Genomic DNA, 17,336 nt, shown 5'->3' on the forward strand with positions numbered 1-17,336 from the left:
CGCCTCTTTTAGTTTCCGCTATCATGCAACCAAGCCATTATGCGGTATTCCTCAGACCCACCCTCAAAACTTCTTACCGCTTGAAAACCAACAAAAGTCTTCGGTATAAAAAAGATGCAAATCTCCAAGCTGATTTCAATGGTGCCCTCAGATTTTCCCAGCTACTATGCGCTATTGTCTGTGCAACCAATATCATTTCGACATTTTTTGCTGCCATTTTTATCGTCAGCCAGCAAAGGAAATCTTCAATAATATCTCACCAGTTGTTATCCTTATCCGGCCTCTCCTGTGGACCCTGGCTTGTATTAACTCCCCCAACAAGATCCGTTTTTGTGTTTTGATTTACGAAATTACTGAAAATTGTTACACGAGGCAAGTTCTTTGCGCAGCTGGTCATTTCATTTGAGTGGTCAAGATGATTTTTTGCAGGGGAATGTATGGAAATAACATCAATGATGAATATATGATTTCTTATTCTCTTATTATAATAGCTAAGCTTAATCTTATATATATATAAATAAATATATATAAATATTTCTCAGTCTTATCTGGTAATGTGGCTCGACAGGAGCTTGATATCCCTGGGATGAAAATTGATTTGTCCAAATGGTACGTCCAGCATTCTAGTGAAGTCAGTTGCGTATTACCAAAGCTACGATGTTGTAGCTACACTTTGATCGGCAACAGAAATTGTTACATGGACATCTGGCTTAAAAAAGAAGTATATATGTTGCCTTATATATATAATATCTTGCCGTGATACCATAGTTCAAGGCATTTCCTAGATTTCATCGATCATATTTGTCGATTTCCGCTGTAACAACGCACATACACCATCATATTTTGCAGTTGTCGTGTTTCCAATCCAGGAACTCTTATCGTAGGCGTTTTCGTTCAGGCGTGTCTACGCTTTTGTATTTTTAACGATGGATTTTTTCCGCTTTCCATCCATCAGCAGCATACCTAAAATAGCGCGAATTATAACGGGTGGTTAATCCCCAAATTTTCAGTAATTATTGTTGTAGAGAGCCTACGAATCAAAGCTTTTTCAATGTGAAAACATAAATTGTGAAGCTTATTCACTCCCGTAGTTCTTTCTGGAGGCGTTAATTGTAGTTTTACTAGTCTCTGTATCACATTTCATATATTTTGTACGAAAACATATGTCTATACCTTCGTTTTGTTCAACGTTTGCAGCCAGGTCGTTTTCCACGTTCATATCACGCATCAAATGATTATCTGAAGAAGAGATAGGATTTTGATTAAAGGATAAGTTATTTAGTCAAATAACAGCACGGATGTATAAGGTATTTAGAAAAAGTTGTCTGCCTGAGATCCTGATCATACATGTTGAATTAAATTGTGCTTCAAACTTTTCCATCTACTTTTCCATTGAACTAAGTCTATCAATACATGCTTCGAATCAAGCCTCGTGGATAGGACTTTGGTGGGCCTTTCAGTCAATCTTCGTTTATAAAAATCAGTGCCTAATAGTTAAAGGATCAACGACCATTGTTCCAGGTAATACGATGTGGACAATACTATATATCCACTGTACTTACTAGAAAAGCTATTATCATTGCTATAGGATGCGATGTAAGGATCTCTCCCAAGTTCCTGCTCATTTGAATAAGTGGCTGCATAGTTTGCTAAAAATGATGAAGAAAATAACGCCAATAATCACTTCAAACTTGTAACTACGCGTTCTTTCACTGCAGCAGTAATTTCCATCACTCACGTGGCGGTTTATCGTCAACAATCGCGGTCAACTCGCCATTTCCGTATGGCGAGTTTGTGGCGAAGTACTTGACTTCTAAAATCAGAATTGGGATGAAAATTTCAATAATATTGTTTTTAACGTTTGTGCCCAAATGATTAGTCAAATTTCAATGGCAGATCTTAACCTTGTCCTTTGTTATTCTTATTTGGTAATCGTGGACTGTAGACTAGATAAAGTATTAGCGGGTTAGATTTTGGTTAGTAGGATTAGTGTTCTTGCACTGTAGAGGTTAATACTCGGATTAAAAGATTAATATTGGTACTGTGGTTATAAGATGGTATTAAATTATTAGAATTAGAAAAGTTAATCTATTCTCTCAACGCTCTTGAGATCAGAGTGTCATTGCAGGCTTGATTCCAGATAGTTGTCGAATTCGCGACCTCTTGTGATTTGCTGATTGAGATGTTGAGTTAACATTGATCATTGCTCTCTAAATTCTTGGAAATCTTCGTTAACGAAGTGTTTAACACTTTCACGATAACCTACCAGCGTCTTCGGGATAGACTCTTTCGTCGTATTTTGGTTCTGAGGGTGTCGCATACATTTTTCGAGGTGGAATCTTGAATTGTCTCTGTTCAGAATCAGCTTGTAAAAAACATATTAAACTAAGTAACATTCATCGTTTGGTAATAAGTCGTTTAAACCTGACGCTGAAGGGGGTCAATTTTACTCACCATCAACAATTTTCACTGGATCAATCGTAGCTGTGCCTCCTAGAATACACAAATAAGACTTGGTTAACTTCAGCAATTCAAATTCAATTGTGTTTTGTACCATTCGTTTCTCACCAATTGCGTGTACGTTGTCTCGGAATTGTCCAATAACGTTTCCTCGTGGAGAATACCTTGCCACAGTTATAAACCAGTTTTTATTCTTTGCTGTGGCTACGCCTACGTGTCGCGTACTTTTCCACACAACCTACGTGCACGAAAGTATGGATTGTCCAGAATTTTGTAAATTGAAGGTCTTCAACCCCAAGTATAGTTAAGATTGCATAATCTATTTGTTTTACCTGGGTGAAATGTAAGACAACTGCCCCAGGCTTCCTGTGTCCCTGGGTGAAATCATAATCTGCTTCTTCGTCGTACCAGTCTTTCACGATTTCGCGACATTGGACGCATCCAGGACCCTTAGCGCCGTAACATTTTTCCGACGGTGGACTGAAATGAGCCAGGTTTTCTCCCTCGTTCAAGGGTTTCATGTCATCGTGTTGCAGCTCGTCTCCCATCTCTGCCAGACGGTTCGCCCACCTTTGTGCGTCTTCCTTCAGTTGCTGTGACCACAGAAGCGGCGGTACTCCGTGCTTGGTGCGGTAGATGTTGTGAGCATCCAGACAATCTTGCTCGAACGCATCTGTTCCGTCTAAAATGCCAAAAACATTAACTCCAGTTTATAGCTAAAAATCGACTTGAAGCTTTCTATCTGGATCCCATTTCATCATTGCTAGTCCAAAGACAAGGATAATTTGCCAGCGCTTTGGGGCAAAGTGTTTGAATGAACTATTGACGAAATATTTTTATGCCTTAGTTACAATTGTCCCTAAAATTCCTGGATCGTACCTGTGCTCGAAAGATCATTAAGTTTCGGGTTGTCTGGGCTTTTTTTGATACCTAAATATGACCAGAAATATGTGAAAATTCTGTCTAGTTTTGAGAAGAAATATACGTCAAATTCACGTTTGTTTCCTGCATTTTAGGTCAGAATTTGAACTACGGTATATTACATACACATTCCACATGTAAGAGGACACAACATTCTCATGCTTTCTTTGAAGTTTTCACAAAATCCCTGCTGCTTCCATTCCGTACAATTTGCGAACTTCTTAGGATCATCTTTACAATCCATCACTAAGAGAAACCAAGACATTAATGTTAAGTTTCATGGCAAAGAAAGATTTCAGTCCTTAAAAATTTTAACACAGATTTCTCTCTTACCTATTGGCGAAGTAGGGCTGCCTGTAAAAATGAAAACAATGGTTTAAGGCCATGTTAGCGGTGTATTGTATGAGTTTAGGCTCTGGTACGTGCTGTTTTGAACTAATGCTTATTTTAATTAATCAAAATACGTTCCTTCTCTTTGTTTCCAGCAAGCTTTTTTAGCCTGCTGTTGGTTTTGTTTACTTGTTCAAACGGACGCCTAAACACTGTCGTGGTTCAGTAATTCAAATAGAAAACTTGTGTTAATCTTTAAGATATATCGTTCTTACCTATCGGCTTCACATTATCAATGAATTCTTGGGGATTTTTGCTTTCCCCTCCTCTTGATTTGTATCTTGTCACCATAATAAGACCATATTTATCACCAATTGCAGTACCAGCTCCGATCTCTCGGGTCCCTTTCCATACAATCTAGATCACAGACAAGGTTATTCATTTCAATCCAAATGTGCAGTCTTTCTGCAATTGGTTTTTGCGGATATAATACTTGAAGCTCACAAACCATACCTGAACAAAATGTTCGATTGATCCTTGTGTAGATTTCCCGGCGTTAAAATCATAATTCTTTATCTCTTTGTACCACGTGTCAATTATCTGGCTGCACGTGTAGCAATTCGTTTGACCATATTGAGAGCACTTGGGTTGCACAGGGGTTAACCAGGCGAGATTCTCCCCTTCTCCCTTCTCACCAAGCTTTTTGTAGTCATGTTCCATCTTGTTGGACGAGGCAAGATATTCCGCCCAGTTTGTTGCGTCTGCGGCAAGCTTGGTGGACCAGGTCAGCGGAGCTGCTCCGTGTTTCGCTCGAAGCAGGTTGTGCTTTTGCAAGCAATCATTCAAAAAGTAGTCCAGATCTAGAAATGGTAATTCGTAAAGCTAGCGACTGTCTGATTTTGCTTCGGTGTGATTTTGATTTGAGAATGGTTTTATAAATACCGGTTGTGGATGGTGCATCTGAGGCAATGGTGCCAGTCTGCTGAGTACCAGCACGTGTGGCAGGAGGACTGGTTGCAGGGATTTTAGGAGCAACAGCAGGTGTGGTTGCAGGGGGTTTAGGGGAAACAGCAGGTGTGCCAGGGGCAACAGAGGTGGCCGCAGGTGAAGTGGAAGCGGCAGGTGTACTGGCAGCAGGTGTAGAAACAGAGGCACCGGTAGCAGTAGCGGGCTTGGAAGCAACCACAGATGTCCCCGCCGCCGCAGAGGTGGGTTTAGTTGCAGTGGCGGTTGAAGGCGCGGGTGTTGTACCTTAAAAGTTTAATTGAAAGTTACTGTATTAAAAGTTTAACACTTGTCTACAAGTAGTTAATCTTGTTTAATTTACGTTTTGGTTGGTGTCTTACCCTTTGGCTTGACGTTGTCAATGTACGCCTGTTGATTTCCAAAGTTGCCCCGAGATTTGTATCTCGCGACAAACATGACCTTTTTGCTTGGACTAATGGCTGCTGCTACACCCAACTCTTTTGTCGCTTTCCACACGACCTATTAACAAATACGCGGTAATATTATTCATGAAGCTTTCTGTAGAATTATCCAACTATTTTATCAAATGAAAAGCGTGATAGATATTTCTTATGGTTATGACAAACGCAGAAAGCCTGATGGTGCGCCAAGTTTCATTGGCCGTTAGTTTTGCTGACCAAATTAAAACTTCGTGAAACATCAGCGCGCATGACTTGGCGTAAATACCTGAGTGAAATGTAAAACAGGTGCTCCACTTGTCTTTGGCCCTCCTTTTGCGAAATCATAATCTTTTACTTCGTTGTACCATGGGAATATGGCTTTGCTACACGGATAGCAATCGTTTGTCAATTCTGTGGTACATACTTTTCCTTTACCCATAAACCAGGCAATGTTTTCACCCTCCTGAAATTTGTTTAACCCAGCGATATCGTGTTCAAAAGCGTCGCGTTTTGCGAGATCGTTGACCCATACTTGAGCGTGGTCTGCCAGAGCTTGACTCCAAACCAGCTGCGGTGAACCGTGGCTTGCTCGTAGCTTATTGTGAGTGTCAACACAGTCTTGGTTGAAGTTGTACGGCTTACTTGAAGTTGGTGGTGGTTTTGGAAGAGAAGCACCAGCCGCAGGTGTGGTTGGAGGGGTTTTAGGGGTAACTGCAGGTGTTCCTGTCGCCGTGGTGGGGGTAGCTGAAGGGGCAGGGGTAGTACCTCCACCTGTTGAGACTGGTGTGCCTGAAATCATAATAAAAGCATCTCCAAAGTTTAGCATCTTGTATTTACCTTTCTACAAGTAGTTAATCTTGTTTAATTTACGTTTTGGTAGTTTCTCACCCTTTGGCTTGACGTTGTCAATGTACGCCTGTTTATGTCCAAAGTTGCCCCGAGATTTGTATCTCGCGACAAACATGATCTTTTTGCTTGGACTAATGGCAGTTGCTACACCCAATTCTTTCGTAGCTCTCCACACGACCTATAACAAATACGAGGTAAGATTTTTTATGAAGCTTTCTGTAGAATTATTTACTTTTTTATCAAATGATAAACGTACTAGCCTTCCTTATAATGACGTCAAACTCGACGCAAAGTTTGACTGGCGGTTTTGCGAACCAAAATAAAAGTTCGTGCAACATCAGCGCGCATGACTTGGCGTAAATACCTGAGTGAAATGTAACACAGGTGCTCCACTTGTCTTTGGCCCTCCTTTTGCGAAATCATAATCTTTTACTTCGTTGTACCATGGGAATATGGCTTTGCTACACGGATAGCAATCGTTTGTCAATTCTGTGGTACATACTTTTCCTTTACCCATAAACCAGGCAATGTTTTCACCCTCCTGATATTTGTTTAAGCCAGCGATATCGTGTTCAAAAGCATCGCGTTTTGCGAGATCGTTGACCCATACTTGAGCGTGGTCTGCCAGAGCTTGACTCCAAACCAGCTGCGGTGAACCGTGGCTTGCTCGTAGCTTATTGTGAGTGTCAACACAGTCTTGGTTGAAGTTGTACGGCTTACTTGAAGTTGGTGGTGGTTTTGGAAGAGGGGTTCCTGTTACAGTTAGTTAATGACAAAATCAAATTTATACACCTGTAACTAAACACTAAACTGTCAACTGAACTACTGTAAAACCAACTGAACTACTGTAAAACCATGCATCTGAACGAGAACTTTATGTATTTGCGGAAAAAGGTTTTTTATACAAGTAGGCAGATTAGTGTGTTAGTATGTTAGAAAGCTTTTATAACCGTTGGACGACTTTCGAAGTTCATATCATTCTCAGTCGTTGAAGAGTCTGCTACTATGCGAACAGCTTACCAGGAGGCGTAACATTATCAATGTACGCTTGCTTGTTGCCAAAATTTCCCCTCGGTTTATATCTGGCAACAAAGATGACCTTCCTTGTTGGACTTACTGCTGTGGCAATCGCCATTTGTGTTGTCGCTTTCCAAACCACCTGGTAATAGGAAATGAAATTACGAGAGCAAGATCTTTCAAATCATTATTTACCAATTGTAATTTTAGTGTGCACCGAAAACCATTATTGAACATCATCATCGAACCGAACATACCTGCGTAAAATGAAGTACTTGTTTGCCAGGAGTCTTCGCATCGGCTTTTTGGTAGTCATAATCCTTGACCTCATTGTACCAGGATTGTACAGCTGAACCGCATGTGTAACAGTCACTGGTCACCTTTCCAGCACATTTCTTATCTTTTCCCATAAACCATGCGATGTTTTCACCCTCTTGATATTTTGTTAGTCCAGCAATGTCGTGCTTGAAAATGTCTCGGTTTGCTAAGTGGTTTGCCCATTCTTGAGCGTGAACTTCAAGTTCCTTGCTCCATGCCAGAGCTGGGGAACCATGGACTGCTCGTAGCTTGTTGTGTGAAGTAACACAATCTTTGTTGAAGTCATATGGCTGATTGCTGGCTTGTGCTGCTGGTGTACCTTGGGCTGGTGCTGCAGGAGTTGTGGGATTTACCGCAGGAGTGCTTGGGCTCTGTGTTGCGGGCTTCACTGCAGTAGTGCTTGGACTCTGTGTTGTGGGCTTCGCTGCAGGAGTGGCTGGACCCTGTGTTGCGGGCTTCACTGCAGGAATGGCTGGACTCTGTGTTGCGGGCTTCACTGCAGGAGTGCTTGGACCCTGTGTTGCAGGCTTCACTGCAGGAGTAGCTGGACCCTGTGTTGTGGGCTTCACTGCAGAAGTGGCTGGACCCTGTGTTGCAGGCTTCACTCCAGGAGTGGCTGGACCCAGTGTTGCGGGCTTTACTGCAGGAGTGGCTGGACTCTGTGTTGCGGGTTTCACTTTAGGAGTGACTGGACCCTGTGTTGCAGGCTTCACTCCAGGAGTGGCTGGACCCTGTGTTGCAGGCTTCACTGCAGGAGTGGCTGGACCCTGTGTTGCAGGCTTCACTGCAGGAGTAGCTGGACCCTGTGTTGCAGGCTTCACTCCAGGAGTGGCTGGACCCTGTGTTGCAGGCTTCACTGCAGGAGTGGCTGGACCCTGTGTTGCAGGCTTCACTCCAGGAGTGGCTGGACCCTGTGTTGCAGGCTTCACTCCAGGAGTGGCTGGACCCTGTGTTGCAGGCTTCACTCCAGGAGTGGCTGGACTCTGTGTTGCAGGCTTCACTCCAGGAGTGGCTGGACTCTGTGTTGCAGGCTTCACTCCAGGAGTAGCTGGACCCTGTGTTGCAGGCTTCACTCCAGGAGTGGCTGGACCCTGTGTTGCGGGCTTCACTGCAGTAGTGGCTGGACCCTGCGTTGTGGGCTTCACTCCAGGAGTGGCTGGACCCTGTGTTGCGGGCTTCACTCCAGGAGTGGCTGGACCCTGTGTTGCAGGCTTCACTCCAGGAGTGGCTGGACCCTGTGTTGCGGGCTTCACTGCAGGAGTGGCTGGACCCTGCGTTGTGGGCTTCACTGCAGGAGTGCTTGGACTCTGTGTTGCGGGCTTCACTGCTGTAGTGCTTGGACCCTGTGTTGCAGGCTTCACTGCAGGAGTGCTTGGACCCTGTGTTGCGGGCTTCACTGCAGGAGTAGCTGGACCCTGTGTTGCAGGCTTCACTCCAGGAGTGGCTGGACCCTGTGTTGTGGGCTTCACTGCAGTAGTGCTTGGACCCTGTGTTGCAGGCTTCACTGCAGGAGTAGCTGGACCCTGTGTTGCAGGCTTCACTCCAGGAATGGCTGGACCTTGTGTTGCGGGCTTCACTCCAGGAGTGGCTGGACCCTGTGTTGTGGGCTTCACTGCAGGAGTGGCTGGACTCTGTGTTGCGGGCTTCACTGCAGGAGTGGCTGGACCCTGCGTTGTGGGCTTCACTGCAGGAGTGGCTGGACCCTGTGTTGCGGGCTTCACTGCAGGAGTGGCTGGACTCTGTGTTGTGGGCTTCACTCCAGGAGTGGCTGGACCCTGTGTTGTGGGCTTCACTGCAGGAGTGGCTGGACTCTGTGTTGCGGGCTTCACTCCAGGAGTGGCTGGACCCTGTGTTGTGGGCTTCACTGCAGGAGTGCTTGGACTCTGTGTTGCAGGTTTCACTGCAGGAGTGCTTGGACTCTGTGTCGTGGGCTTCACTGCAGGAGTGTTTGGACCCTGTGTCGTCGGCTGCACTGCAGGCGTGTTTGGAGTGGGCGAGGCAGGACTTGCAGTGACACCAGCAGGTTTAGTTGCAGGACTTGCAGTGGCACCAGCAGGTTTAGTTGCAGGACTTGCAATGGCACCAGCAGGTTTAGTTGCAGGACTTGCAGTGGTACCAGCAGGTTTAGTTGCAGGACTTGCAGTGGCACCAGCAGGTTTAGTTGCAGGACTTGCAATGGCACCAGCAGGTTTAGTTGCAGGACTTGCAGTGACGCCAGCAGGTTTAGTTGCAGGACTTGCAGTGGTACCAGCAGGTTTAGTTGCAGGACTTGCAATGGCACCAGCAGGTTTAGTTGCAGGACTTGCAGTGGCACCAGCAGGTTTAGTTGCAGGACTTGCAGTGGCACCAGCAGGTTTAGGTCCAGGACTTGCAGTGACACCAGCAGGTTTAGTTGCAGGACTTGCAACGGCACCAGCAGGTTTAGGTCCAGGACTTCCAGTGGCACCAGCAGGTTTAGGTCCAGGACTTCCAGTGGCACCAGCAGGGTTAGGTCCAGGACTTGCAGTGACACCAGCAGGGTTAGGTGCAGGACTTGCAGTGACACCAGCAGGTTTAGGTCCGGGACTTGCAGTGACACCAGCAGGTTTAGGTCCAGGACTTGCAGTGGCACCAGCAGGTTTAGGTCCAGGACTTGCAGTGACACCAGCAGGTTTAGGTCCAGGACTTGCAGTGACACCAGCAGGTTTAGGTCCAGGACTTCCAGTGGCACCAGCAGGTTTAGGTCCAGGACTTCCAGTGGCACCAGCAGGTTTAGGTCCAGGACTTCCAGTGGCACCAGCAGGGTTAGGTGCAGGACTTGCAGTGACACCAGCAGGTTTAGGTCCAGGACTTGCAGTGGCACCAGCAGGTTTAGGTCCAGGACTTCCAGTGGCACCAGCAGGGTTAGGTCCAGGACTTCCAGTGGCACCAGCAGGGTTAGGTCCAGGACTTCCAGTGGCACCAGCAGGGTTAGGTCCAGGACTTGCAGTGACGCCTGCAGGTTTAGGTTCAGGACTTCCAGTGACACCAGCAGGCTTGGCTCCTGATGTACTAGTGCTCGGAGTATTACCCGAAGGTTTTGTTCCCGGTGAACCCGAAGATGCTGCAACATAAATAATCTTATTATATTGTTTTTAGAATATATTATATTATTTGAATGGTATTTGAATCTATTTGTTAATTTTCTTCTAAATCCTTGCTGGTTGATTTATATCAATAGGAATTTACGAAAGCAAATCTTGAGACACAAGCATTTGGTGTTAGTTCTGGTTAATAAAAATGAAACATAAATTGATATTCTATACTATATTCCAAATTATTTATCCAACACATGTAATTCAGTCTTAAGATTGTGAGATGTTGTTTTGTAATAAACTAAACGAAACTAAAAAGCTAAACTAAAAAACTGAATTAAAAAGAAGTACGAAACATACCTGGTTTAACATTCTCTAAATAATCTTTTGTATAGCCATAATTTCCTCTTGGTGAGTATTTTACAACTGTGTAAATTTCATACACTGGCAGCAGCTGGCCCATGTTATTTGGAACATAGTTCTTTCGCATTCCAACACCAACGCCCATATGGGTTGTCTTTCTCCATTCGAGCTACGAAATGGAGGAAAATACTGTAGAATAAGCTCTGTGTTTTGGACTTTGTTCAAAGAAAAACGATGAGTTTTGCTGGTGTATCTTCTTCGTGTTTACTTCAATGTACCTCTATATAAGATGGTTGTTAGTTACATTTAGACTGGTTTTGAATGCTCACCTGCGTGAAATGGAGATAGGTTTTTCCATTAGCACTGTTTCCTTTCTGGAAATTATAATTTCGACTTTCTTTGTACCAAGAACGGACTGTTTCGCTGCAGTGGTAACAGTTTGGATTGGGACTTCCTTGACAAAGTGGTTTGTGTTTTGCATTGATAGAAAAGCCGATGTTCTCGCCGTCTTTAAATTGTTTGATTCCGTTCATGTCGTGATCGAGCATTCCCGTTGCTGCCATTTGATTGGCCCAAGCTTGAGCCCGAACCTGCAGGTCCATGCTCCATTGTAAAGGTGGCGCCCCATGTTTTTGTCGATAAGTGTTGTGGGCTGCAATACAGCCCTGAACGAAGCCATCAGGTTGACCACCTTAATTTAAATTTTGATATCTTCCCCATACATACACCATTGCTTATGGATCATAACAATATTTTCCTATGCATGTATTTGCGATTTTCGAAATCAGCTGGTGATGTTAGTGAGGTTAGTAGTTAGTTGTTAAAAAAGGCTTTATGAAATATATCGTTACCTATTATCTTCGGTTCGGAGTCTCAGCAGTAGAGATATGCCAGGTTGTGTGTTTCCAACACCTGGATTGCTGGTCACAGGGGATGGAGACCCACTGGTGGTTGGTTTACTGGATGTGGCTGCAGCAGGCTTAGAGGCAGCCCCACTAGTAGTAGCAGGGGCAGCCCCACCAGTAGTAGCAGGGGCAGCCGCACTGGTGGTTGGTTTACTAGATGTGACTGCAGCAGGTTTAGGGGCAGGAACACCAGTGGTAGCAGGGACACCAGTGGTAGTAGAGGCAGCCCCACTGGTGGTTGGTGTACTAGATGTGACTGCAGCAGGTTTAGGGGCAGGAACACCAGTGGTAGTAGAGGCAGCCCCACTGGTGGTTGGTGTACTAGATGTGACTGCAGTAGGTTTAGGGGCAGGAAAGCAGCCCCACTAGTGGTTGGTGTACTAGATGTGACTGCAGTAGGTTTAGGGGCAGGAACACTAGCAGTGGCGGGGACACCAGTGGTAGCAGGGGCAGCCCCACTCGTGGGCGGTGTGCCAGATGTACTAGCAAGTTTGGGCGTTAGAAGACTACCAGTAGACGCACTAGGTGGTTTAAGACCAACTGAATTTGAAGCAATTTTCTGGCCACCAACAATTCCTGAACTGATCAGTGGCGTATCTTGAAAACAGAAAATGAATAGAAGATTAAAATGATATTAGAATAGTTCTGGCAAAGATACTTGGATATTGTAATGTTACTGCCATTGGCAGTGCGCTGTTGAGACTCCAGCTCGACACAATATGTTTTCAAGTACCTTACTGGCAGTCTTCAATATTATGCTTACGTGGCTTGGTCTTACTTGACGTAAGGTAACGAAGTACGTTTGACATACCTGCTGCTTTAACATTCTCCTTGTACTCGTCAGCATCTGTGTCATCGCTGAGCGATTCAACATTACCTCGAGGATTGTACCTCGCTACGAGAATCATGCCACGTGTGGGACTTTCTGCCGTGGCGACGCCTAGCTCGTTGCTCTTCTTCCATATCATCTATAGTGGATAAAGTAAATTCGTCTTTATACATTACAACAAACTACATTATGGTTATTGGGAAGAGTGGGGGAAGTCATTCATCATTATCATTGTAACCATGAATTATACTCATCGCTGTTATGAAAACCAGCAGCATCAGCCTCATCAAATTACCTGTACAAAATGATGGACGGGTTTTTCATTGAAAGACATCCCTTTTTCGAAATCATAATTCTTGATTTCCTCGTACCAATGATCGACGATATTTTCACATGTGTAGCAGTCTTGTTGTCCTTCAAACAAACACCTTGGTTTCGCAGGAGCAATCCAACCAAGATTCTCTCCTTCGTTGAACTTTATCTTTGCATCAGGATCCGGTTCAACTGTATCGATTGCAGCAAGTTTTTTCGCCCACTCCTTCGCGTGTTTCTCCAATTTTGGGCTCCATTTCAGCGGCGGTGATCCATGCTTCACACGTTTAACGTTGTGTTGATGCAAACAATCTTGTCCGAAGAAATCTAAGAATTTCCATCTTGTTAATTTCAAGACTCGCAGAATGATTAAGATTAGCAATTAGATGTGCAATTTTTCTGGGAAGGACATCTCTTTACAGTCGTAGAGAAAAACGCTCAGAAATCCTTAGTGTATGTTCTGGCAGATAGTTGTATTTTTTTTGTTCAAAAGATCGTACGCCTTCAGATTTAAAACATGGTTTCTCGATAGAAAAAAGGTTGCCACCTTTTGTCAAGAAAATTTCATGCTAATCCTTGTTCTTTACATGATTTCCTAAAGATTCGTTTATACATGCGAATTTTGCTGCGATTTTATATGCGATTTTCGTCTTTTGATAGATGTGAACGAGTTATAAGTTACGAATGCTCTGTCGTGAACGAACTCCTATTGAACATCAATAAATGATTCACTCTTTCGCATCCATCAAAGGAAGATTCGTGTAGCACATTACCTGGCTCGTCAGAAACTTCCTCGTTTGATTGTTCCATTGAAGGATCTGCTTTTTCATTCGAAGTTTCCTCTTGTTTCATCCCATCGTCCGGCGCGGACACTCCAGCTTCGTCTTGCGGTCTGTATCTCGCGACCACAATCCGTCCATACTTGTTGCTAACGGCGCTACCGAATCCAACTTCTTTTGCCAAACTGGAGGTCATCTTGAATGAAGTATTCGTTTGCAAAATCAAGGAAAACGCTTGGGTGTTCAAGGAAAGAGGAAATCTCAAAGACGACAGAAAGAAGCGTTGAAAACGCTTGTTATACCTGAGAATATGCATCGTTTGTTCTCTCTGACTCGTCAGGACTGTCCAAATCTTCATCTTTGTACCAAGTATTGATGGCCTGACGGCAAGAATAACACATGTCGTCTTCCTCTTCCTCGCATTTATCTAAACCTGGTTTCGACCAACTTAGCGTCTCTCCTTCATTGAATTTCTTCGCCATTGGGTCTTTATCCAACTTGTTCGTATCGGCGAGATGTTGAGCCCATCTTTGTGCTTGGTCTGCGAGATCGTTTCTCCATTTGAGCGGATCTACACCAGCTTTGGCTCGCTTTTCGTTGATGTCGTTGAAACAGGTCTGATAGAAGAGGTCAGCTGGGGTGTCTAAATTGTAAATAAGGAAATATATGGCATGTTTGATGGACCCTGTGCAAACGAGTTGACTAGAATTTGTAAGGTTTTGAAAACTTAATTTTTGAGCACCTTGATCAGAAGAATGCAAAAGTTCTTGGAAAGGTAGTGTTGTAAGATCTTATGAAAAACATTGTTTATCCAAATCAAATCAAGCACTTAGGTTTCTTAATTGTTTGTTTTCTATCTATTAATTAGTCCAATGCTTACAACATAGCTTTTCGATGTGAAAATGCAAACGAAAGGCGGGCTTTTAGAACGTGAATTGTGTCAATGTTGTAGTAAAATAATCCATCTTACCTCCCTCGTCTTGTTGACCAACGGGCATTTCTAAACAGAATGAGATTAGTGATCACAAGAAACGCAAGTGACTCACTGTTTAGATATTTTAGGCTTTACTGGTCAAACTGCCTAAGACTTCTTCGTTTGCTGGGAGACCCTTCGTCTTTCAAGAAACCTAATGCTAACTACATCTCACTCACCGTCGCAATTGTACAAGGTTCTCGCTCTTCCAATTATTTCCGCTCCTAAAACGTTGGTTTCTTGTGGTCCAAAATATCTTTTGTACACATCAGGAAGGTTCTTCACACCAATTGCTTGTCCAATGCCTTTCAAAAGCGCTCCTCGTGAACAAAGCTTTCCTTTACTTCCGATGGAAATAATTTGTTTTGAGTCAGACTTTCCCTCTCCCACAAAACATCTGCAAGAAAATGCACATCATTCCTTAAAACGAAACTAGCTAAGTTACTGAATTGATTCTCGATGGTCTTCAGTTAATAAAACGAGTTGCAATAATCTTTTTGCTAGGAGTCATTCACTCTATAGGCTGAGTGAAATACGCGTTTCTATGGATGGATTCTGATACGCTGAAATTAAATCTTTAAAGGTGGATGTGTTCCCATTTGGCCTGATCAGATTTAGACACAGTCATAGGTGGCTCCTTAAGACGCTTTTGATAAACCTTTTCCTAATCTTTTTAAACCTTTTCTGACCCAAGGATGTAAGCAATTCAGTTGTCTTGTAACACTTACTTTCCATGATATGAAAACTCGATATATCGTGGTTGTAAACCTCGAGCGAAGAATTTCAAGCACGAGTTTCCCTCCCATTCTCGTAAAACAGATTTCACTTCCTGACGACCTTCCCTATCTGAAGAATCAAAAGAAAGTTTGGTTCAGCCTGTCATTTTTGGGGCGAGGGTTGGTATATTGGCTTACATAAATATACGACGAACCTAAACAAAGCATTTCTTACCAACATTTGGACTGAATGCGTAGTAAACCTTCATATCTGGCCACAAACCAGAGCTTGCTTTGCTGTCTTTATCGTCTACGACATTGAATAGTTTTGTCCCGATCTTTTCTGCTTGGTTTGCTAAATTATCATCTGTTTGAAGGTCGTCAGACATTGAATCCAATACTGTATTTGTATTCACCACTGGACTATCTTCAGAAGACATTGAATCCAGCGCTGTATTTGTATTCTCCACTGGACTATCTGCAGATATGAAAATTCAATGAACATTCAAGCGCTGTTTCTGAAATATACGTCCATCGGTCTTGCTATGATGCATTTATGATGCTCTTAACGTGTAGGTTTAAACATTGTCCTATCCAGGCTTCAGTGAATCATGCTCAATGAATCCGTGAAGTAGCTTTCTATATTTATTGGCTGAGCGAGTTTCGATAAAACAGGTTTAAATCCTGCAATTACCTAAATAATTTTCCATTACATCTCTCTTTCCGCCCCCACGTTGTTCTGCCCATTCATCTGCTCTTGGCCAGTTTTCTTCGTAATAAATTCCGGCATTTACTAGATGAGAAGAAAATGAAGATTTAGGCTTTGATTTCTTCGTTCAAGTTCGACGGAGAAGATATATCAGCCTCTTAGAACAGAAAGAAATAGCATAGAAAAAACTGTAGAAGAAATGTAAAAGAAGCTCGTGTGCCCCAGCACCATGGATTTTGCAAAGCATACAGAGGAAATATGTCTTTTTAAACTAAACAAAACCTAATAACGAGTCATGCTTACCTCTAGTGTGTATGTTTAAAAAGTTTACCAAACCACACAAAATAATGTACTCAACTCTCATACTTGCGAGTACCACACGCTATGTCTAGAATTTTTCAAGCCAAATTCAGAAGATTAGATTAGATATTATATTACAATTATAGTTGACAGGGAGTGGTCATGTTTTACACATGAACGTTTCAGATCTAGCACTTCGTATTTAGCAACTGCATGCATGTAAGAATCACGCTTTCTTCCCGTTTGTTAATCGTGCAATTTGAGAGAAGATGGAAGCAAAATTGTGTAAACTGCATGTTGGAATTGGATGGAAGCAAAATTGCATAATTTTTTTAACCAAATTTTACCGCAGTTAATCAAATCATTACTGTATATATCTGATCTATAAGGAAAGATAATGAAACTAGTTTTGTCCTGAGTCTATCATAAAACCGTTTCCAGAGATCGTAGTTTTTTCCAAATACTAAAAATGCTTTTAAAAACTTATATTTACTTCTTCAAGTAACATGTTGATTTCATTAAACGCTTCAATTAGCATGATCGTATATAAAACTTATCTTTGATCTATTTTGTTTCATCATCGAGAAATAATTACTCGATAAACCCTAAATATCTTTAGAAAACAACAATTAACTTTTACCTACCTTTTTAAATCATTCAAACTCCCATGATTAATCACGAATTTCAAAGCAACACTTTTCAAACGTGCTCAATCTTTCAAAAATATTTAACCAAACTAACCCATCATATAGCACTCACGAATTAAGCCATATTTTAGCAGTAGTTGTCCACTAGTTCCCGACAGCGCTTCGAGATAAGATATTCCCACGGTTATGTTTATATTTTGAGGCGAAAGACCAAAAATATTTCAAATAAAATGGTTTGAATTTCAATATTTGGTCGCAAGACGGGATTAATATCTTGTTTTCATTAAATCAAGTCAAGCGAACGAACGCCATTGCATTGGTACCCGCTGTAGCGCGTAAAAACAAACTCATGCACGCGTGTCCTATACTTGTCTACAAAGCTTGCCTCGGGAATTTCTTAGTCTAAGATGGGTGTAAAGTTGTCGCAGTTTTTATTCTCTTGGCAGAAC

The 17,336-nt window shown here is 42.9% G+C and overlaps 2 protein-coding genes across 4 annotated transcripts; both read right to left on the reverse strand.

The window, feature by feature from the left end:
- Nucleotides 1-474: 474 nt before the first annotated feature.
- LOC114538021 lies at nucleotides 475-11,472 on the reverse strand. Of its 3 annotated transcripts, none has more exons than XM_028559132.1 (23): nucleotides 11,047-11,472; nucleotides 10,715-10,886; nucleotides 7,241-10,383; nucleotides 6,987-7,125; nucleotides 6,331-6,719; nucleotides 6,006-6,144; nucleotides 5,404-5,906; nucleotides 5,058-5,196; nucleotides 4,654-4,962; nucleotides 4,225-4,571; nucleotides 3,987-4,128; nucleotides 3,715-3,735; nucleotides 3,508-3,627; nucleotides 3,340-3,390; nucleotides 2,793-3,142; nucleotides 2,569-2,698; nucleotides 2,455-2,493; nucleotides 2,267-2,362; nucleotides 1,905-1,946; nucleotides 1,739-1,813; nucleotides 1,563-1,649; nucleotides 1,174-1,239; nucleotides 475-963 (listed from the first exon to the last, which is right to left on the reverse strand). In XM_028559132.1, exons 1-23 carry the CDS (start codon nucleotides 11,317-11,319, stop codon nucleotides 905-907), a joined length of 6,831 nt encoding a protein of 2,276 aa, XP_028414933.1. In that variant the 5' UTR covers nucleotides 11,320-11,472; the 3' UTR covers nucleotides 475-904. The 3 variants fall into 3 exon arrangements, with proteins under 3 accessions (XP_028414933.1, XP_028414932.1, XP_028414934.1); XM_028559131.1 differs by having other exon boundaries at nucleotides 2,267-2,365; nucleotides 11,047-11,471; XM_028559133.1 differs by lacking the exons at nucleotides 5,058-5,196; nucleotides 5,404-5,906 and having other exon boundaries at nucleotides 2,267-2,365; nucleotides 11,047-11,471.
- A 169-nt stretch (nucleotides 11,473-11,641) lies between these two features.
- Nucleotides 11,642-17,140, reverse strand: LOC114538063. Its single transcript, XM_028559187.1, has 12 exons — nucleotides 16,885-17,140; nucleotides 16,244-16,328; nucleotides 15,926-16,024; nucleotides 15,467-15,709; nucleotides 15,244-15,361; nucleotides 14,695-14,912; nucleotides 14,513-14,542; nucleotides 13,845-14,185; nucleotides 13,537-13,738; nucleotides 12,747-13,090; nucleotides 12,434-12,590; nucleotides 11,642-12,219 (listed from the first exon to the last, which is right to left on the reverse strand). Exons 2-12 carry the CDS (start codon nucleotides 16,302-16,304, stop codon nucleotides 11,642-11,644), a joined length of 2,391 nt encoding a protein of 796 aa, XP_028414988.1. The 5' UTR covers nucleotides 16,305-16,328; nucleotides 16,885-17,140.
- Between the last annotated feature and the right edge of the window lie 196 nt (nucleotides 17,141-17,336).

This window comes from Dendronephthya gigantea, unplaced genomic scaffold (genome assembly GCF_004324835.1).
Source record: "Dendronephthya gigantea isolate DGI-Jeju-01 unplaced genomic scaffold, DenGig_1.0 000173F, whole genome shotgun sequence".
NCBI classification, from domain to species: Eukaryota; Metazoa; Cnidaria; class Anthozoa; order Malacalcyonacea; family Nephtheidae; genus Dendronephthya; species Dendronephthya gigantea.